The sequence below is a fragment of the Thalassophryne amazonica genome, chromosome 19 (assembly GCF_902500255.1).
Source record: "Thalassophryne amazonica chromosome 19, fThaAma1.1, whole genome shotgun sequence".
NCBI lineage: Eukaryota > Metazoa > Chordata > Actinopteri > Batrachoidiformes > Batrachoididae > Thalassophryne > Thalassophryne amazonica.
This window is the reverse complement of record NC_047121.1, coordinates 26,996,028-27,018,844: the sequence shown is the minus strand read 5'-3', so window position 1 is coordinate 27,018,844 and position 22,817 is coordinate 26,996,028. Positions and strand designations below refer to the sequence as shown.

Below are 22,817 nucleotides of genomic sequence, written 5' to 3'. Positions count from 1 at the left end.
AATAAGCACTTTCTGAGTTTCCTTCTGTCTCCTTTTCATTTTGCAGTCCACTGAACACCTCTCTTTGTTTCTTTGTCGCCCTCTCTGTCCTTTCCTCTCTCCCCTATCTCCTGTTTAAGCTCAGGACAGTTTGCAAATGGGCCTCGAAGGTGGCGGCTGTGGCTTTAAATGCAGGAACTGGTGGCACCAGCGGACACACATGCACGCTGTTTCAGGCCCAAATTGATGAGGCAGATTTATGACGGCTGCTGGCCACAACAAATTAAGTTGACAGTGATGTATGTAGGGGGCTGAGTGTCACACTGCACTAACGGACCACACATTCACACACACGGCCGCCCCAGCGGTGGCCCCCTACTCCCAGTCCTTCTTGTTAGGCGTCGCTGTCAGACAGCCCCCCTCCAGCATGCCTGCATAATGAAATTCCTCATACTGATTTGTTTTTTTTGTTTTTTCCTTCCCCCTTCTCTTCCTTTCTCCTGTCCACATCTTCCTCCATCCCCAGACTCATCCTGCTGCCAGCAAACTGCCCCTGAAGGACTGCTTCACATTTGATGACTACAGGTCAGTGTTTACGTGCACATGGTGAGGAGTATTTGGCCTGTTCGGACATTGTTACATCATCTTTTGTATTTTAGCGTAAAACCTGAAGTAAATTTCGGAACGCAGTATGGTGCAGAACATTTGGTGTGTCTGTGTAGGCTCCCAGTAGTGCAGCAGATAACTGAAACAATCCTGCAAATGGTGATGCAAGCACCAATGTGGGCACAAATACTCCTTAGATACTACTCTTTTGGGGGAAAAAAAAGACGACTAGCCACATGAATTTTCAATAGGCGGCCAGATAGAGGTCAATTGAAGAATTACACAGGGGTCAAAATCAAAAATGCTCCAATCAAATTGAAAACTGCACTGCACGTGTAGCAGTCGTTCCATGGTCTGTATTGTGTATGAAATGGCCTAAAGTCATTCAGCTCACTGGGGTGTGGCTTCTTTGGAAGAGGGATGAGGCAGGATGTTTTCCGGTGCTGGAACCTGGCTCCCCCCAGTTCCTCAGCGCAGGCTTTGAGCAGTCTTGGACACACTCTGTCAGGGCGTAGCCTCCTCAAGCTGGGCTTACACTGTGCGAGTCTTGGCCCTTTTTCAGCCGATTTTTCACTTGTGCGAGAATTTTTTGGATCGCGCCGAGTTTCAGCTTAATTGTGCGTCCTGCATCGTGCAGTATACATGGAGTAACGAGTTGCGTTTAACCTCTCACGACCACCTCCCGATCGGGAATCGTATGGTCAGATGAAAATCAAACCTGTTTGATATTCTGGTCAGCCGTTGTGAGGGTATCATGCTGTTGAAGCAGCGCTACAAGCATTCAACCTCTTGCACTGTGCATGTGCAAACACTGATGCGGAATTGGAGAGAGCATAAACAGTGATCATCTCTTTGGGAAAGCAGTTTCTGTTTCTTTTTTCCCCCTTATTATTCACCTCATGTAAAGTCTTGTATTTTTTTTTTGTTAAAACTTTGATGTCTCGCATCCAGAGTTTTTGTAAAAATAAGAAATGTAAATAAAGCTTGAAAAAAGAAAAAAGCTTCTGTTTACATTTTGCTTCTGGAAACACGAATCCGACGTGTGGTTTTTGAACGTACAATGTGAGTAGTCAGATCGCATCAGAGCATCGGGCCGTATAGTGTGAGAACATAAATCATGTGCTCTGAACTTTTACACCCTGTGGTTTTCTCGCACAGTTTGAGCTGGAGCCAAGTACAACGATTGAAAATATTGTACAGTGTCTGCCCAGCTTCATCTGTCCTCCGACCTGATCCTCTGTGATGATTGGGGGAGGGGGTGTCTGTCTGTCCTTGGTCGTCAACTGGGTGAGGGGTGCTTCAGTGGACCGTGGCTGAAGACTGGTTGTTGGTACGAGTGGGGCCACACTGTCAGTGATAGCAGCAGTGGGGAGGTGTACATCTGTGAGTAGTAAGTTGGGGCTGCAACGTGCAGTTAACAGATAAGAGCAGCCAGTGGAGGAGGTGCAGGGATGGGGATTGGGCAGACACTAACACACAGAAGCAGGGCTATCAAATGTGTTGTAGAAGTGGTTGAACTGGTTTGCTCTCACTGCATCCCCTTCCAAGGTGCTACTGCTCTTCTTACAGTAGGTAATGGTTTTCATACTGTCCCAGACCTCCCTCATGTTGTTCTCTTGTAGCCTCTGCTCCGCCTTCCTTTTGGGTTTCTTCTTTTGCCTCTTTCAACTTAACCTTGAGTTTCCCCCTACAAGTGTGTCAGTTCTGTCTGGCCCCCCTCATTAAATGCTCTCTTATTGAGGAGGCCCTTGACATCGCTGGTAACTAAAGGCTTGTTGTTTAGGACTTGAATGCTTAGGGTCCCGTGAACAGGGGGTGTCATGGTGGTGCACCCTCTTTATAGTCTTCAACCTCTTTGAACCTCCTTTGCATATTAGTGCAACAGCCTTACATTTAGTGATAAAAGTGCCAAATCTGACACAATGGTACTTCTTGGTCTACTTTTTGCAAAAAAGCAGTTAGCCACTAAAATTTTTCAATGTGGTGGCCACTCTTTCAAGATGGTACCTGAAAATATGTATTTTTGTTGAATCAGAATAGGTTAATAGGTTATAATAGGTTAGAGTGCCTTAATTGAGAGAGTGGTGACATGACGAGTCGGGGGGAGGGGTGGAGAGTCACTTGACTCATGGTGCCATCTTGGTTTCAAAATGGCGTTCGCTATTAATCTGTCGGCATGTAAATCCAGCTATTTTATTTATTTATTCGCTGAAAATGCAGGGTTGCTGTGTATTTGGATGCACAAATAGACATAGCAAGGGCTTCAAAATGTACAGATTCCCTTCAGATCTGAACAGAAGAAAAATTTGGGAAAATAAAGTCAGCTGTGTGGGATGGAAGTGACTTCATTGTCAAAGTTTTGACAGGTAAATTCATTGTTCAGTCCCATGTACAGTAAAACTCACCTAAACCGTCATTGTATAAACTGGATATTCGCAGTTACCAGACAAAAAGAGTCCCACTGTTTTTGTGTTGTTTTCCATGTAATAGACAATATGTATAATGGATTTTCTATTACAGATTTTTCACTCACATCGGATAAAATGTCCCGTCCGCTAACAATGTATTTCCATTAAAAACCCTGAGTAGTCTGGACGTGCAAAGTAACAGAGGTACAAATTAAAGTTCAGCAATGAGACTCGATTCGAGTAAAGTGGGACCGGAGTCATTTGTGATTAAAAGTCAGAACGTTTATTTTTTCACACTGCTCAGTTGGACCCACAGCCTGAAGTGCACCTGTTAAATCAGACACAAAAAGCTGTGATTTGACACTTTTCTGCTTTTACACCTTCGTCTGCCATCATATTTTAATGCGGTACACACGCTGATTACAAATGGATCAGAAAAGTCTGCACATCTGCAGCACAAAGTCAGGAAAAGAGGAAATTGTACAGCTTACCTTTGAATTGGAGGTGATGACTGTAGAAAGAAAAGCTTGTTGAGGTTCAAATTAGTCCAGAATAAAGCTTAATCCAGAGACAGAGAATTTTAAAAGTCACGTACGTCATTGTATGACACGGAGTTACAGCTGTGCAGCTGCATAAATCAGGCTTTAAATTAATTAAATAAATCATCATAAATGGTAAATTTATGGAAATTTGATAGCTTAACTATTTTGATATTCATTTTGATAGCATCTGCTGTATGTGGTTAAATGACTTTAAAAAAAAATGTTGAAAACATAAAAGGTTCATTCAGTAGTTCAGCACGTGTTGGAACCAAAATGGCACCATGTTCTGAGTTGACGCCACTCTGTCAGTTAAGACACACTAGTGTGTTTGTGTCTCACAGCGTGGTGACGACCGACACACCGAGCAAAGTGCAGAGCTTTACAAATGTATTTTTAAACTTCTCTTTTCTTTCAAAGTCAAGTGCAGGGCTGGTGGCTAGATGGTTAGTGTGCTTGGTTTCAGTGTGGAAGGCTCCCTGTTCAAACCCCACCCCTGTCACTTTTCTCCATGTAATATGGAGTTGCATCAAAAAGGGTGTCCGGTGTAAAAATTTGTGCCAAATCAACATGCAGATCCAACTTGGTTCTGCTGTGGCGACCTCATGTGAAAACAAGGGAGCAACTGAAGGGATTGACTTTTTTCTTTTCTTTAAAGGTCTGCTCAGTCTCTGTGAGTGTCCTCTCTGTGGTTAAAGTAAAAACACATTTGGAGACCTGTGACACATAACAACAAACGCTAACGCCCCCCCAGCCAGCCTCCTGTCCTGGACACCAGCATAGACTCCCAAAATTTCCTGTATATTTGTATTGTCAAGTGTGTCGGTAGAAGGTGACTCCTTTGAGTCTGGTCTGCTTGAGGTTTCTTTCTCAAATCATGAGGGAGTTTTTCCTTACCACTGTCATCTATGTGCTTGCTCTGGGGGTTGGTAAGGTTAGACCTTACTTGTGTGAAGTGCCTTGAGGCAGTTTTATGATTTGGTGCTATATAAATTAGGATGATGAGGATGATGAAACATAAAATGTGCTTATAAAACTTTCTTACCTCTCAATCAGGTCACGCTTTCCACATGAATACACAAATTTATGATGATGCTGCTCAGACTGCAAACCAGGAGCACATCCAGATGGAAAGAGGGTGTTGTTGGGGGATGTGCCCTCCACAACACCCCTTGATTAAAGGTCCACTTTTGAAGACATTTTTTATACTACTAGTACTTATAATGTTTGATGATGATTTTAACAACTAAAACGTTTAAACCAGTATTTCTATGGACCTAAGTTTTAATAGAGTTCTGGACTATTGATTTGCATATTCTGCATAACTAAAGTGGGATGTTAAGTAATATATATATTATATAATAATATATATATGTAATGTCTAAGCTCGGCATTATTGGGTAGGGATGGGTATCGAGAACCGGTTCCTTTCGGGTATCGTTAAGAAATGATTCGATCCACCGACATCAATAAGCTTTTTGCTTAACGATTCTGTTATTGGTCCTTCAGAGTGGCCGTTGTTTTGGGGGCGTGTTTCAGGATAATGATCATTTCTCTACATTGATTACAGACCCTGCAGCGGGTCTGTAATCAACTTTTCTGCAGCGCGACTTTGCTTTGAACCTTGAACCAATCGAAGCAGTGGTTCGCAGATTGAAGCAGTGCTTCGATCTATTGCTTCATTTCTTTCTTTCTTTCTTTCGCTTAATTTTCCCCCGCTAAAACCTTAAAGAGCATACGTCTGTGAGTATTTACTTTTTTACGTTAAACCAACCTCTTATGGTCTTCTGAAACAGTTGATGTATTTTATAACTTAAAAACGGGAGCGATGCTAACGTGTTAGGATGTCTATGGCATTTTCAATGTTAAAAGTTAGCATTAAGCAGTTGCAGCTGTCATCACGTTCGGGTGCAATTGTTTTCAAATTGTAATTTTTTTTAATTTATTTTTGTTTATATATTAATAATCTGATTATATACAATATATACTTATTATATACAATTTTAGAGAGAGACAAAAAGAACCTGAATAGGAACACAACAGAAAATACAAAAGCAACAAACAATGAACATAAATAAATAAATACATACATACATACAGAAATAAGTGTTTCCTGTGAACACCTAGTGACTCTTCCACCTCCATTTCATCCCTGTCTTAAGTTTAATGACAGTTTGTTTCGGTCAAACCATATTTTCAATGTGTTAATTTCTTCAGTGATTTCCTCCAGAACTATCTGCCAAGTTCAGTCCAAGATAACTGCTTCGTCCTTGTAAGAGCAGAATACTACTGGAATGAATTTGAATAAGGAAAGTCCCCCCCCCCCACTAAATGGACGCTGCACTCACTGCAGTTTGTCTGGAATAGTCCCAGATTGCATTTCAGAGCTTCTAGAATTGAAACATTTTCGTGCACGTGGTGTTGGGGGTAATTTTGAGTTTCAGCTTTTTTTGTTTTTCACCACTTTCACCTCTAATATGTCAATTGTGAGTCACTTTTGTGCGGATTAAAGTTACTAACTGGGACTCCTGTCTTCTTGCGAGAAAGAAAAGAGAATCGTCTTCCGTTCTGTTCACACAGCTCCAAACGCTGCCAAGTCAAATTAAAATGATAGAGTCCAGTCAGAATTAATAACTTCAAAGTGAAACACCATTTTGTTTATTTTTATTTATGTACAGTGACCAATTTCATATTTATTTACTTTAAGAATCAATGAAATACATAGAAAATCTGTAATCTGTAAATTCACAACGTATCGATAAGGGAATCAATAAGGAATCGGATTGATAAGCAGAATTGATAATGGCATCAATATCGATAAAATCTTATCAATACCCATCCCTGTTATTGGGTCTGTTTGAGGTTCTAGCCTTAAAATCACGTCAACTAGGATGAGGGAAGCCAAAAATAAGAAAATTGTTACAGCTCTTGTGGTTAGAACTCTTATCAAACAGACATGTAGGTTGTGATATCAGTTTTTGTTAAAGGCAAAGGAAAAAGTGAAAATGTGCAAAAGAAAAAAAATACAAACACACATTAAGTAGTGCAACTAAACTGAGGGGGAATGGGGTCAGAAAATAGTCATCCAAATACTCTCCAGAATGCATCCCTGGGGTTCAAAAACCCAAGATTTTCTGGGGGGTCCTTGAATGACTCCACGCAGACATAGGCCCACTTTCACCATAAAAGAACCCTTCCCCCATTTCAGATCTTGGCTACAGACCTGAGACTTTAATTGGTATTAAACAATGTAAAAGCTCTAGAAAAGCTGTCCCCCTAAAATATGTTTATCCTGAAGTATTTAAATAGTATGTAGGTTAAAGTCTTTCTATAATATGATGCTACATTAGAAAAGAGCAGCAGTAGTTAGTGAGTGAAATATTATCTTGTTCAGCAGCAGAACAACTTGCGGTTTTCTTTGCTGTCTCCACCTTGTTTTACCTCAAGTCCTGTGAAGCGATTGCTAAAGGGTTTCTATAAAAAGGTAGATGAACGGCTTATGATTTGGCTTTGAAAAAGGTTTTTAGTCAGATTTTTATTTGTTTATTTTGCTTTAATTCCTACAATAGTTCCTTGCTTTGTAGATGGATTATATGTCTTTAATAAGTGTACATGCATGATGTAGAACGCATATGCTGCAGAGCGTGCAAGAGTATTTGGGGTGTAATAGTTTAGTAGTAAAGGTAGAGTTTTTGCTTTTGAAGTCAGCCATGTCTTTGGATGAACACTAGTGTGGATGCAAGAGGCTTTTCAGAGGAAAATGCAAGTGCTCAAATGCCCAGTCCAGCCCAAATGAAACTTTGGGCTGGGTTGCACAGCGCTATGTAGCTGCAAATGTGAAATATAGACTTTAAAAATGAAGCTGACTCAAATTTATATCTTAAAATATTACATTTGTGTTTATGAGCATTGCATTTAGTGATTTACTACCATCCATTTTCTGTACCCGCCAATTCCAGTTAAGATTCATGGGGGGATGAAGCCTATCCCAGTGAGGCAGAGTACACCCTGGACAGGACGCCAGTCTGTCGCAGGGCCACATACGAGGTCTATTAGGAAAGTATCCGACCTTATTATTTTTTTTAAAAGCCATATGGATTTGATTCATATGTTTTTACGTCAGCCAAGCTTGAACCTCCGTGCGCATGCGTGAGTTTTTCCACGCCTGTCGGTTGCGTCATTCGCCTGTGAGCATGCCTTGTGGGAGGAGTGGTCCAGCCCCCTCGTCGGATTTTCATTGTCAGGAAATGGTGGAATGATTTGGGCTTTTTTTCCATCAGAATTTTTTCAGAAACTGTTAAAGACAAGCAGCTGGAAACCATTAGAAAAATGTATCTGGCTTTCGGTGAAAATTTTACAGGCTTCAGAGAATGACTGTTACTACAGCTTTAAGGACACCCCACAATGGCGCGCCGCGCTCCGAGCCGCCATCGAGAGGCAGAAAACACCACATAATTTCTAAACGGATGGCTGTGTGGAGCTGGGACCGTTGTGAGCAATTTCTCTGGTTATCACAAGAGCTGGACATAAGTATTTATACCAAATGTGGTGCTTGTATCATGAACTGAGTGATTCTTACATTTATCTGGTGAACTATATGCACATGACAGCTTTTTCCTCATAGAATTGTTACTTTGTAAAGGACTTGAAGGTGGAAAGAAGGTGGTTTTTTTTTTAAAGCTTTGTATGGATACACAGCCCCCCCAGTTTCTGTGTTTGCATTTGACCAAGTACTGTATTCTATTTGTATAGACTAGGTTCACATCATGATATTGCTTCATTGTGTTTGACAGGTGGGCAGTTTCTTCAGTGATGACCCGTCAGAATCAAATTCCTACTGAGGATGGCAACCGGGTCATGTTGGCCCTCATCCCCCTCTGGGACATGTGTAACCACACAAATGGACTGGTACAGGACATCATGAAGTCTGTTAAACTTTGTGTGTGAATGTGCAGTGCATGCAGAGAGTTTTCTCACCTTCATGTTTAAATGGATTAAATTTTTCCAAATCAGTCAAACACAATGTAATGACAAATTTATTTTTATATTTTTTATATTTATGCATATTTATTAAATGATGCATTAAACTTGTTTAAAAGTGTTTTAATTTCACACATTGCTCAAACCTATCTGTGGGAATTTTCAGACATGTTGCTATGACGGTTAATAATGTTCGCTGCATCATGTTGTATTAAATTATTTTTAATGTTTCTGTACCTTGTTAGTAGTCCACCTGAGATAAAACTCTGTTCACTGAAAATGATTAAAACACATGCCTCTGTCTATCGGGTCCCGCTGATAGATTTCAAGGCCAGTGTTATGTCACAGCCAGGGCTAGGTGATGAGGGTGGGGAAAGTCACTTTTTTTTCTGGACTTCTCTAAGTATTTACCATAATATAATACAAATAATGTTGCCAGTTTGAAGAGCATATAAATGATAATGAAACCTGCAGAAACTAGTGGGTTCAGTAGCTGAACTTTCACTGCACTTTGCATGGTTAGTACAGTATGTCCTGCACAGATAAATCAGGTTTTTATTCATTTTTGGAGCATATATACTGCATCATACAAATGATTAATAATTCAAGGGTTGTTCTACCCTACCTTGGAGTGGACAATGTTTTCTCATGCTTCTATTTGGTTTGTGTAGGACAAATAACTACAGAATAAATTACATAGAATTTGCAGTTTCCCTGTTGTGTACTAATGTTGAATGATGTTGAACAACTTTGATTGCAAATTATGGATCATTTAGGGGTAAGCAACAATTATATCAAAAGAATGAATGTGCATCTTTTTGTTTTTATTTATTTATTTTGAATTTGTAAGTGTTGAATTAAAGAGTGCTTTTGTTTTGGTGCAGATCACCACTGGCTACAACCTGGAAGATGATCGCTGCGAGTGTGTGGCCCTGCAGGATTATAAGGAAAATGAGCAGGTGAAAACACATTTGCACTACTTGTTTTGGGTCTTACTTGATTTGAGTGTTGTGCCAAGTGATTTATATTGGCAGCTGAGGGAGGCTTAAGTAAGGAGAGGGTTAGATGCCTTATCTAAAACAGGACTCATTTGATGAGATTCAGATGGACAATAAGGTGAAAACAAACTGGATCTGTCATAGACTCGACTGAATATGGACATGAGGCTAAAACTGAGGACAATTACATGTACTATCGTGTGTAAATGTGTTAAAGTGCCTTCAGCCAATTTAGATCTAAATAGCAGCACTGATTCTTTACACTATGCAGTGGCTAAGTGTAACTTGGTGCCTAGTCTCTGTATACCATGGCCTACACAACAGTGTGATATACTTCAGAGTGGTAGCTATAGCCAGGTATGGGTCAGTGAATGATTATACAGGGATCATATTTTAAAAATGATTGTCATGTTGAAAAATACACCACATTGTTTCTGATAATGCAGATTCTTAAAGGGCATAGTTGGTACCATATACAGTTTGACGTTATTGAGTTATGGGGTAGAAATGGGGGAAAATGGTGATGAAGGCCATTGTTGGATTTGTACAGGATCATGGGAATCATCCCAATCTGTGAGGTTCAGTTATAATTATTGTACATGTAGAATCCAGTGGACATTGACCTTGTTCACGCTTATCTTTGGTGACAAAGCAGTTAGTCAAAACTATTGCTTTTTAAAGTCTTAATAGTTGGACCAGTAGTTCGTCATTTTTCAAACAGCAAGCTTTGTTTTAATCTGTACAAACTGAAACTGTCCTCCTTTGCATTTGTCGCTCTCCCCCCCCTTAACACCCCCCCCCCCCCCCCCCAAAAAAAAAAAAAAAAAAAACTGTAAAACTCAGCCACATGGGATGTGTAAGCAGTACATTCTGAGTGCCGGTACCAAGCCCAGATAAAGGAGTAGGGTTGCATCAGGAAGGGCATCTGCTTTGAAACAAGGCACCTTACTCATGCAGAGTACAAATCAAATTTCCATCACTTCCGAGGAGAGGTGATTGTCTAGTGATTAAGCGTTGGGCTTGAGACCAGAGGATCCTTGGTTCAAATCTCAGCCTGACTAGAAAATCACTTGGGCAAAGTCCTTAATCCAATAGTTGCTCCCGGTGTGTAGTGAGCTCCTTGTATGGTAGCACCCTGAGATTGGGGTGGATAGAAGAAGAGGAAATGTGGGGTCATTTTAAAGGAAGTGTGTGTTGGAGGTTACGCGAGTGTCTGACAGAATGATGAGTGTGAAGTTGGAAATTGAAGGCGTGATGATGAATATCATCAGTGCATATGCTCCACAGGAGGGTTGTGAACCGGAGAAAAAGATTTCCGGAGTGAGTTAGATGAGGTCGATCAGACCTTTTCAGAGATTGAGCCGAACTTTAATGCCCTTGAGATCCAACACTGATGGAGGTCTTACTCCAATTAAGGGTCATGGGGGGAGCTGGAACCTATCCCAGCAGTCATAGCGCATGAGGTGGGGCACAGTGTGGACAGGATGCTCTCTCGCTCGCTCGCTCTCTCTCGCTCGCTCGCTTTCTGTGTGTGTGTAACTGCTCTTTGCCCGCGTGATGAGAGGTACCTCTGCTTGTACCTAATAATTCTAGGATGGTCATGATACGTAGGCCCTGGTGTACTGAGGCTGGATGGCCATTTTATTATTTTAGGTGGTACTGAAAACTTGCTTGGTCTGTGGTTTACAGATGCTGTCTGCACTGTGCTGTGGTTTCATGAACTACTTGGCTTGATAAATGAAGCTTCAAGTGTTTCATCTGAACATGAAAGGTGACAATAGCCTTGCCAGTGCTAATAATGTATTCTTCCTGTAGATCTACATATTTTATGGCACACGATCCAATGCCGAGTTCGTCATCCACAACGGTTTCTTCTTCCAAGACAACGCCCACGACCGAGTGAAGATCAAGCTGGGTGTCAGTAAGAGCGAGCGCCTCTACGCAATGAAGGCTGAAGTCTTGGCACGAGCCGGCATCCCAGCGTATGTCTGACTTCTGTCTGTTTGCTTTATCTCTCTTGCTCCTGTTCTTCACTGTTCTGCTCATCTAAAAACAACAAACTTCAGTCATTTACAGTGACTAAATATGAACATGTGACTTGAAATGTTTCATACTGAAGCAATTTTAACAATTTTCATGTCAGTACCATGTCCATTTTTTTCTAAATTCTATACATTGTGCTTTAAACAGGGCTGTGAAAACTCAGCAGAGCTGCGAAATTCCACGGATTTCATCATGGGGGGGGGGGGGTGTGTTAGTGTTACTCCGTAATCGTGATCGTTGCTGAATTTTTAAAATGTCTATTGCAAAGTGTTCTTTTTTTTTACGACGTCGTGCAAGTTATAGTGTGTGTTTTGTATCAAAGAAGTGCAAAAGTAACCACACTTCAGTTGTAGTCAAATGGTACGGTGAATGCGTTCAGCATTTTGAAAAATTGGACACAGTATTGAGAAAAGTGTGAAAGTGATCGTTAAAAAGCTGTAACATGTCAAAGGTTCAGGACTGAACCTGAAGCATTTTGCAGCTTCATGTAGCTGCTGTGCACTTTTGACTTTCCACAGTAGATATTCCAACCAATTAGTCCCCCTTTGGCATAATTGAAACACAATATAAATGTTGCAGCAGGTCTCTAATTCCTGCCACCCCACCCCGCCATGTATCAATTTGCCATCCGCCCCAACACTTTCATCACCAAGAAGCTTAATCATTTTATCATTAGCCCCCTAATTTTATGCAGCATTCTCTGTGCGGCATTTTTAATCAGGCGCCTTTTAATCTCTTATTGATGACTGTGTAAATCTCAACAGTGGAAATTAAGTGAAACAATCCCCGTTGTTGCTGCAGCGCTCTATTAAACTGACAGATCTGGTCGTAGATCATTTTCAAAGGAAACGTCAGCGGTTGGCTGTCGGGCCGTGTGTGGTGTGCAGAGGCTGCAAACATCAGCACCCTCTTACAACTTGAAAATCACTTTATGGCCTGTAAATTTTATACTATTTAAGATAACAGCTGGGAGCACTACGAGTGTTTCACGCTCAGAATAGCATTTATCTCTATTGCAAAAAAAAATCAAAAAAAAAATCATAGGGATCTTAAATGGATGCATTTTATTGCAGCGCTTTGTTTAAAGAGTGAAGTGCTGCTGGCTGGCTGGTGTGTTGCTGGAGCAGTGGACACAGGGATAATTTAATAGGAAGAATGAGAAGGCAGCTGTAATGTGTTTGTACGACGTAATAATGTCGACCCTGTGCTACCGATCGCCACATCGATCACTTTGCTGAAATGGGGAAGATATTGTCCTCTCTGAAATTACTCTGGTCTGTAACGTTATGATCTGGAATGGATTCTGCTGAGTCTTAGATCACGCTCCTTTCATATGTTTTCTGTCACAATGCTGACTTTCACAATTCTCACAATTACATAAAACCGCAACACTGCTGCTGTTGTAGAAAAGCATTGGATTGTGTGGAATATTACCTTTTTTTTTCAGAAGTAGTGAAACTTGTATTTGGGTGTGAAGGCTCAAAAGTACAAATTAAAGGATGTTCAATAACTTCTGACTTTTTTTGACATGAACAAAAAACTTGTTCTCATGTTGAAGTAAAAAATAGACTTTTACAAAGTGATCTTATAGGGGAGCTACGACCACTACCTTTGCAACCCCAGGACTAGAGCTGAAACAACGAATCGAGTTAATCGATTAAAAGATTATTAAAATAGTTGTCAACTAATTTAGTCATCGATTAGTTGCTAAGTAACTTTGTTTTACCGCAAATGTTTCGTTTCTTCCATATAATCAACCGAGCTTTGCTTTGAATCTTGAACCAATGAAGGAGTGCTTCGAGCTGCTGCTTTGTTGGTTTCATTTGTTTTGTAGGGCTTTATCTAAAATTTTCCCCACTAAAACCCTAAGGAGCATATGCCTGTGAGGAATATTTACCTTTTTTTATGTTAAACTGACCTGTTATGGTCTTCTGAAACATTTGATAGATGTATTTTATGCTAATGCCGATGCTAATGCGTTAGTATGTCTATGGCGTTTTCAATGTTAAAGTTAGCATTAAGCTGCTGGCATTTCAGCATGTTTGTGCATTTGTTTTCTGTATAATAATTAATGGCTCAGTGTTTGTTGTCATAAGAGTCAAATGTATTACAAATTATATTTTTTTAATTTATTTTATTTATATATTAATAATAGCAGTTTTAGAGTATGAGACATGAGTCACATGTGTCATTGTGAAATGACCACATAGTTTACAAGTTATACAGAGAATGTTGCACGAGTCAGGCGACAGTTTTTGACTTAGGTTTTATGGTTAACTGGTTATGCCAATTTGCTCATTTGCTGCAACAAAAATACCTCTTTTTTCACCATATATTTTATAGCATTTATATGTTTCAGTGTTGTTTTATGGCAACTCAGCACTTTGATGAAGCAATACCATTTGAAATAATTATTTTTGTTCTTTATATAAACTGTTTTATTCTTATTTTATATTTCAACAGCCAAGGGACATTTGATGATTTGTTGATTTTCAAGTATTTTAAGTTTTCAAGTAATGTTCTGTTGTTAAATAAAGTGATGGAAGGAGAGAAAAATTATTTTCCTGGCACATTTTTAAAAATTCCCCGCTAATTCGATTTAATCGATTAATCGTGTCGAAACCCCATCAGATTCATCGATGATCCAAATAATCGTTTGTTGCAGCCCTACCCAGGACTAAACCAAACCAACTGTTTTCGGTTCCTTAGATGACCCCGAAACAAAGTTTGACAAAGTTTTGACAAAGTTTTTTTTATTCGGCACACAAAATATTCAAATAGGAAAAAAATGAACAATTCCACAAACACACACAAAAGTAGTGAGTCCGAAAGGGTGTGGGCTGAAGCAAAGCTTATTAGCACCCACCCCTGCTAGTACAAGTCCAACAATTCTAATCAGTCATATTTACATAAATACAAATTCACTACTACATGTCGACACACAGACATACACATCAATATACTATTCACTTATAATTATATTTATATAGTACCAGATCACAAGAAAGTCTAATCAAGGCACTTTACGCCAGTAAGGACTAACCTTACCAACCCCCAGAGCAAGCACTAGGCAACTGTGGTGAGGAAAAACTCCCTATAAGGAAGAAACCTCAAGCAGACCAGGCTCTTGGGGGTGACCCTCTGCTTGGGCTGTGCCATATATACCTATATACATACGTATATACTTTACAAACATAAATATATACATACATATACACAGTCACTTATATACATATACACCTACCCATATCTATATATCTACATACGCATATACATACCCACACATTCAAATATACAATAAGTCCCACTTATAAATTGAACATTCCATATAAATCAAATTATATTTGCTTCTTTATGATACTTAAACATAATGTTCTTTTTGAGTAGTTTCTTAAATCTTACTAAGGTACTACTCATTCTAACCTCTGTTGAACATTTGTTCCATTTCCTCACCCCAACCACAGACACACAAAAACCCTTTACATTTGTTCTTACTGGTGGTTTCATAAAAATTGCACAACCTCTTAAACTATATCTGGATTCCCTCAATCGGAACAGACTCTGGACATGTCTCGGTAAGGCTTGGTTTTTCGCTCGAAATAAAGCTTGAATTGTAATGTAATCAACCAAATCTGTGAATTTTAATAAATTTAAAGACACAAATAGAGAATGAGTTGGTTCACAATATTGTTTATTGCAGATGATTCGTATGGCTCGTTTTTGCAAAAGGAATATTGGATTGGTATTTGATTTGTAAGTGTTTCCCCATGACTCAACACAATATGTCATATATGGTACCATCAGAGAATGATATAAAGTAAGTAACCCTTCTTGCGGCAGTAGGTCTTTGGCTTTATACAAAATGGCTATAGTTTTTGACAATTTTGATTTCACATAATTTATATGTGGTTTCCAGCTAAGTTTATTATCAATTATAACACCAAAAAAATTATTCTGTTACTAACTCAATTTCCTTATTGTTTATAGTTAAATTTTTACATTTGGGTGCCTGTTTATTTCCAAATATAATACATTTAGTTTTCCCAAGGTTGAGTGACAACTTATTAGCGTCAAACCAAACCTTAAATTTTTCCAGTTCTTTCTCCACTATGTCCAGAAGCTGTTCAAGATCAAGATTTTCACCGCTACAGAACACAGTTGTATCATCCGCAAAAAGGACACATCTCAGTGAACTCGACACCCAACTTATATCATTTATAAACACAATCGGGATGTTCCCAAAAATAAAAACTGGCCTTAAGCCAGTTTTCCAAGATGGCTGCTAAAATAGGATTTTTCACTAAAAACCTTTTAAACAACATATAAACAACTTAAATATCATAGAGATTCAATGGGAAGATCATTACAGGTCACAGCAAACTCATTTATGTCTAAACTAAATTCATTCATGGGTTTAAGATCGAAAATGGCCACCAATAGACCCTTATCTTTAAAATACATAGTAGGAACAAACAATAGACTTAATGACAGAAATCATTGGTGGGGAAAAAAAAAATATTTTGGTGGCCATCTTGGATAACTGGCTAGAGGCCAGTTTTTACTTTTGGGAGCATCCTGATTGTGTTTTGGGGTCATCTAAGGAACCTAAAAAAGTTGGTTTGGTTTAGTCCTGGGGGGTGGCGCAAAGGTTGTGATCGTAGCTCCCCTAGTATTAATGTGTTGCCAGGGTGTGTAGCTTTTAGTTTGTTGATCAGCATTGCACAGCTGAAATCTGTTTTTGTGTGTGTGTGTGTGGATGGGTGGGTTTTGGCCGGGGGGTGGGTGGGGGGCAGCTTATCCTATTGGGATTCTCATATCAGCTCTTCTGTTTGTCACTGAGGTTCCACAGAAACATAAATCAGGGGAAGTCAGCTGTGAAAGGCTTGGCACAGATCTCTTGGTGTAGGTGGAACATGTCGCATAGGTCAATGGAAACAAATGTCAACACATGACTTTAAAATATTATGTGGGTGGGTTATTGGAATATCCCCCCAAATGTATGCGAGTCAGGTGTTTTTTTTTTTATTTAGTTTTAAAAAACAATAATTCTTTGAATTGTTTGCACTGAAGCTGAATGCAGTGACAATATCCATGCATCCTGTCTGGTACCAGCCCATGTGACATTTAAAGGGGTCTTATTGTAGGAGGATCAAGTGAGATGTCCTCCAAGATTCACCATTCTATGTTTGTGCATGTTTAAACTCTCCTGGAATTCAGCCTGAACGGTTTGTTTTTGACTTCTGCGACATATGGCATGGAAATTCATATGCAGTTGCCTGCTGACTCAGGCTCTTTCAAGAGCCTTGTCCTTTCTGTGCAATACAGTCACATGCTTTGTGGTAGACTAATTGTTCAGATCCACTCTTACTCCCCCTCCCATCAGAAGGTGGTTATGGCTCTTTTTCACCTGTATAACATTGTACGAGAGACATTCTGTCTACAGCTGATGGAGACGCACACATTTGTGTCGTCGATGTCAAATAATTACTGCAGTGTTTTATCTACTTTTTTTTTGTTGTTGTTTTTGGTAGACGTTTGTATTCTGAGTGTCATTCTGGTTAATTATACGTATGACTTTGTGTTTTTAGGTCCAGCATCTTTACTCTGCACTGTAACGAACCCCCCATTTCTGCCCAAATGCTGGCTTTCCTCAGAGTCTTCTGCATGACTGAAGGTAAGAGTCTGACACAAATACATCAGGACTCGCACTAATGTCTCAGCACCGGGAACGGCCCCTGAGGAGCCCTTAAGCTGCAGTCCTGGTCACACTCTCTAAAAACAAAGACGCACTGCAGTTTCCAGCAGTCCTCTGAGAGAGGTGTCAAGCCACTGCCTCGTGCCCACATCAGCAAATGGGAAGAGATGGAAAGGAGGCGGAGGTAAAGAAGGAACAAGGAAGAGCAAGACCTGTCCATTCCTGAGCTGGTTAATGGATCAAGGCAGGCCACCAGACGTGTGGATGGAGCAATCCATCGGGGGCTTTACACTATTCATCGGCACGTATGCAGAACGGTGCTGGTGTCATAAATCCCCAAACACAAGGCCACATCCTCCTCTGTCAGAGGACTCATCTCCAGGACCGACTTGATATATTATTCACATTTTTGCTGCATGTTAATTTTTAAAACGGGTCTCACTGCCTCTGGATATGCATGTGTGGGATCATCACTTGTGTGTACGTGTGTCGCCATTTCTTAACAGATGTGACATGGTGGGATAGTGTGCACACAACCAGGGAACTGCAGTTTAGCTCTTACATCTTTCATGTAACTAAGCCATATTTAACTGCTGACATCAAAACCAGGAGGCTAAAGCTTTCAGAAGCTGTGTGACGCTCGTCACTGCTCTGCCGTGACAAGTATTTGTCACAATACTAACATTGTTTTCAGGCTTCCCTCAGTCAGCCACACGTGATTCTGCTTTCATCTGACCACTAGTGGGAAACTTAACCTTTCAGTTACACAGGCAAGCACGTGAACAGTGACGCACACACAATTGCATTGAATTTTGGATTGGAATTTTTAACATCAACTGTGAGTAGTTTAGCAGAATTTGAGAATACTTTGGCATACTGATCATGAACTAGAAGGAGTTTGTTATAAAATGCTTTCTTAGGAAACTTGGTCTGATTTAAAGAGATTTGTTTCGTGTACTGTCTTAAGAGCTGATGCTGGCACTACACATCACTTCATCCACCACGCTAAGGGATGCAGATGAGCGGTCCATACCCGCCTCCCAAACGCAGCCATCAATCTGCCACAGCCAGGTGATATGTGGGTCTCCTCTTGGCCTTCTCCAGTTGCTGGAATCGTCTGCATCGCCACATCTCTGTCTAAAGCATAGATGGAGACTGCACTGTGTTCATTCTCACTGTGACAGGGTGCACAGAAATCATTTGCAAGCTATCATTCCCAACACCAACTGCACAAATTTGGGTGGGGGAACTGAAATCCAAAACGGCTCCACTGCTCAGTGACCAACCTCATGAGGCCGGTTGGGGGGGAAAATTTCCAGTAACCTGGTAAAACCCATTTCGCATGCACAACCCCAGCTATTTTGCCACCAAAAAAACATCCTGCACCGAACACTTTCTGCTTAACTTTTCAGGAAGTCCAAGTGTCCTGACTGCAGCTCCTTTTCAGGCAACCAGACTGAGCAAGAGAAGGGTTTTGCTGTTTCTATCTAAAGTCTGTGATACGTCATGGAAAACTCATGCTGCTGTCCACATCTGCAGACATCAAGGAAACGCTCCGTTTGTGATAGTTAAAACGCCACGCTAACCAGTGGTTACATTAAAACTCCTTTTTTAATGAGTCTTGTTTACATCAGGTATCAGGCATCTAAATCCACGTCATTCAAAAAACAAAAACAAAACAAAACAAAATGTGGTGATATCGCTGTCCTGCACCTGAACCAGGGTAGCTAACTGGCACCCTGCCGGCCCCATTAGGCCCTGCCTTGTTTGTGCTCAGTAGAGGAAAGCATAAATAGTGTAGCAGATAACAGAATATTTACAGAAGAAGCACCAAATTTGGCAAAAGTACACCTTAGATATTGCTCTTTTGGGGGAGAAAAAAAAAAAAAAAAGACAGGCCACTTGAATTGTCAATAGGCAGCCAAGTAGGGGTCAGTTGAAGAATTACATAGGGGTCAAAATATAAAAATGCTCCAGTTATATTGAAAATTATACCACATTATTTGTCTGATTGTAAAGATTCCAAAAAGGTATAGTTTGGACTATCTATGACTGAATTATATAGAGTTATGGGGTAAAAACAACAAGAATGGTGACAAAGTTCAGTCTGTATAGGGTTCAAAAGTTAGTTGCTCCAATTTTGTTCAAAGGTGATGCAAATTACTGGTTGAGGTTTCAAAAAGGAATAGTTTCCACCATGTATCATGCTTATGTAACCCTTCTAGTATTTCTTGACCTTTGTGTCAGTATTTGGAAATGGAAGTATATTTATCTCCACTGTATGTATCAGCAGAGAAAAGAGGAAATGGCCTGATCAGAAGATTATAGATTTGAAAGAGCCTAGGGGTGTATCAACATAAGACATAACACTTTGTTTAACTGGAAAACTATGTATACAAAATTTAATGTCAGTGAACTCAATTGAACTAAAATGGCAGTACAAAATTAAATGAGAGCGCTCTTTGCCAAAAAAAAAAATAAAAAAATAAAATATATCCAAATGAAATAAAATATACTCCGGTATAGTCCTTTAGTCTTTTCTTGCTTCTTTAGGTTCGCTCAGTGTATTTATAACCAGTCGGGCTACAATCTACCAGTTCATTTGACTCTTGGGCTGGGGCTCGCCATCCAGTACTGGGAATCTTGATCTGTTCGTCCTCTGCACGTCTGCGATTCGGACTTTGATCCCAACATAAAACCTGACCGATACAGGGCACAGTGTGCTAACAAGGCTACGGGGTTTCCTGAGGCTTCCACGGGCACTCGGCACTTCAGTATCCAGCAACAATTGTATCCATAGAGGAAAACCAATTTCCACGCATAACACACGAGCAGGGGGTTCTCTGGTCAGCGTCTGATGAAAGACTGAGCAAGGCGCAGCGTTGTGCAATGCCCCGCGGTTCAACCGTTGACCTTATTGGTTAATATCACACCAGGCTTACTGCTATTGGTTGCTCAGTGTGTCAATCAAAACAACATTTTAACTTAAGCTTACAACTCCTTAACTCTTCTTTTTTTTTTTTTTCTTTTAGTATGTTTATGTCAACATACTTATGAACTTCTATCTCTCTGTTATTTTATCACTATTTATGCTCCGGTAAAAAAAATTTTCATTGTATTTATCTCATTTTTAACACTGGGTTACACTTTCCCCCCTTAATTCCATGCAAGTCCCTTTGCATGGGATTGGTTGCATAGAAATAACAGGTGGGATGGGAGTCTTGAGGATCATTTCTTCAGTCTCTGACAGGGCACTGGTAAAAGCTAGGCTTAGTCCATGGAACAGGGACTGGGCAATGGTTATCAGAGGCTGACCCAATTGACTGTACTGAAATCTCTCTGGTTGAGTTGTAGTTCTCTCTGAGCGTCTCAATATGGTCGATGTTCCAGTTTCGGGTTCAGTTCCAGTGCTTGTCACTTCCTCTGTCAGTTGAGTGAGTTTTGTCTTCCTCTATCCCACTTCCTTCCACATTCCTTTCCCCTTCACAGGTTGGTATGTCAGGTACGTTGGTTCCGCTTTCAGTTTCTTGGTCATTGTTTGATTGTTCCCCATGTGTTGCATTTTCCTCCGGGATTCCACAATCAAGTAAGTTGTCACCATCAGGTAAGTTGTCACCATCAGGTAAGTGGTCACAATCAGGTAAGTGGTCACAATCAGGTAAGTTGTCACAATCAGGGGATTTTGAACCTTTTAGGCATGCCATTGGTTTTGGAATTTCAGGGGAGCATTGGTTGCTCTTTGTACCAATAGACATCCGCAGGTTCTGGCTCTGAAAGGTCATGTTCCTCATTTTGTTCAGGTCTTTGTCGGGTTTTTAGCTTGAGGGCATGGTTTGGCTTGGCCGGGGTCTCCTTAACAGGTGCCAGAAAACTGCAGGGAAGCAAGAGATCGCGGTGGGCTGTGCGGACTGGGCCTTGGTTTGTTTCAGGCCTGATAGTATAGACTGGTAAGTCGCCTGCTTGATCCACCACAGTGTGAATGTCGGCTTCCCACTTGTCGGCTAGTTTGTGTTTACCCCTGAGTCGAACTGCACGGACCAAAACTTGGTCACCAGGTTCCAACTTGGAGGGTTTGACACGCAAGTCAAATCTTGTCGTATTTCTTTCAGCCATTTTGTGCGCATTTTCAGCTGCTAGTTTGTAGCTCTCTTGGAGAGTTGTTTTAAGATTTTCTATGTACTGAGTGTGAGACTTGAAACTTTTGATGTTATAGGGCAATCCGAATGCTAGATCGACTGGCAATCTTGGCTGACGTCCAAACATTAGCTCATACGGGGTAAAACCGGTTGTGTCATTTTTCGTACAATTGTACGCATGTACAAGTGGTTTGACAAAGCTGTGCCACTGCGACTTATCTTTTTCTTCCAAGGTACCAAGCATGCTTAAGAGAGTTCGGTTAAAACGTTCTACCGGGTTACCTCTGGGGTGATACGGCGTTGTTCGGATTTTGCGAATGCCCATGATTTTACAAAGCTCCTGTATCAGGTGGGATTCAAAATCCGGCCCTTGATCGCTTAGCAACTGCTCAGGAATCCCATAATGGACAAGGAAGTGGTCCCAGAGGGCTTTTGCTACAGTTTGCGCTCTTTGATTTGCAGTAGGGATAGCAAGTGAGTATTTCGTGAAGTGATCAGTCAGTACGAGCACATCTTTCGTGTTGCTGCGATCGGGTTCAATAGACAGAAAGTCCATACACACTAGCTGGAGAGGCCTGGTGGACTTTATATTCACGAGGGGGGCAGCTTTTTCGGGAGGAGTTTTACGTCTTACACAGCAATTGCACATTTTTATCCTGTTTTCAATGTCTGATGCCATGTGGGGCCAATAAAATGGGGTTCTCGCAAGATCTAGGGTGCGTTCAGTGCCTAGGTGGCCCATATCACAATGAAGGCTTTTGAAGACTGTGTAACGGAGCTGTTCAGGTAAGACAAGTTGGTAAGTAACATTTCCTCCATCCTGACGTGTTCGATACAAGATATCATTTTGAATTTCAAGTCTGTTCAACTCCCTCAGTAACAGATTGCTGTCAGGGAGTTCGGTTCGTACTGTCGGAGGTACTTTTTCACCTGTTTCAATTTGTGTTATGACTTCTCGCAAGCAAGGGTCGGTTCTTTGCTCATTTCGGATTTGTTCAAGGGACAGGTGGGGCACAATTGGGAGACCACCACAAGCTATCTCATTGATAAAATCATCTGGGATGGCAGCTACATTAGCGGCTAGCAAGTGTACAGGTGGGCTGGTGTCGCTAGGAGAACTGACTAGGTGTTTCTCGCAAACTGCAGACACTACTTCTGGACTTAAACTGTTCTCTGTTTGGGACAGGTGATTCTGTGTGAACTGCTGTATGCGGTCAAGCTCTTTTTGGGACACTGCATCATTTACCAGCTCACCATGTGGTCGCCTGGAGAGACCATCTGCGTCGGAGTTAAGCTTTCCTGCTCTGTACTGAAGCTTAAAGTTAAACGTGGACAGAGCAGCTAGCCACCGATAGCTCATTGCATCCATCTTAGCTGTAGTCAACACGTACGTCAAGGGGTTGCTGTCAGTCATGACAGTGAACTGGTTCCCA

At 40.8% G+C, this 22,817-nt stretch overlaps 1 protein-coding gene across 1 annotated transcript in view; it reads left to right on the top strand.

The window, feature by feature from the left end:
• Nucleotides 1-22,817, top strand: part of setd3 (SET domain containing 3, actin histidine methyltransferase) — a 110,760-nt gene that overhangs the window by 72,360 nt on the left and 15,583 nt on the right. The window contains exons 7-11 of the mRNA XM_034195571.1: nucleotides 506-564; nucleotides 8,326-8,440; nucleotides 9,397-9,471; nucleotides 11,326-11,492; nucleotides 17,142-17,227. Coding sequence (XP_034051462.1) covers nucleotides 506-564; nucleotides 8,326-8,440; nucleotides 9,397-9,471; nucleotides 11,326-11,492; nucleotides 17,142-17,227 — 502 coding nt within the window. The remainder of the gene's footprint in view (nucleotides 1-505; nucleotides 565-8,325; nucleotides 8,441-9,396; nucleotides 9,472-11,325; nucleotides 11,493-17,141; nucleotides 17,228-22,817) is intronic.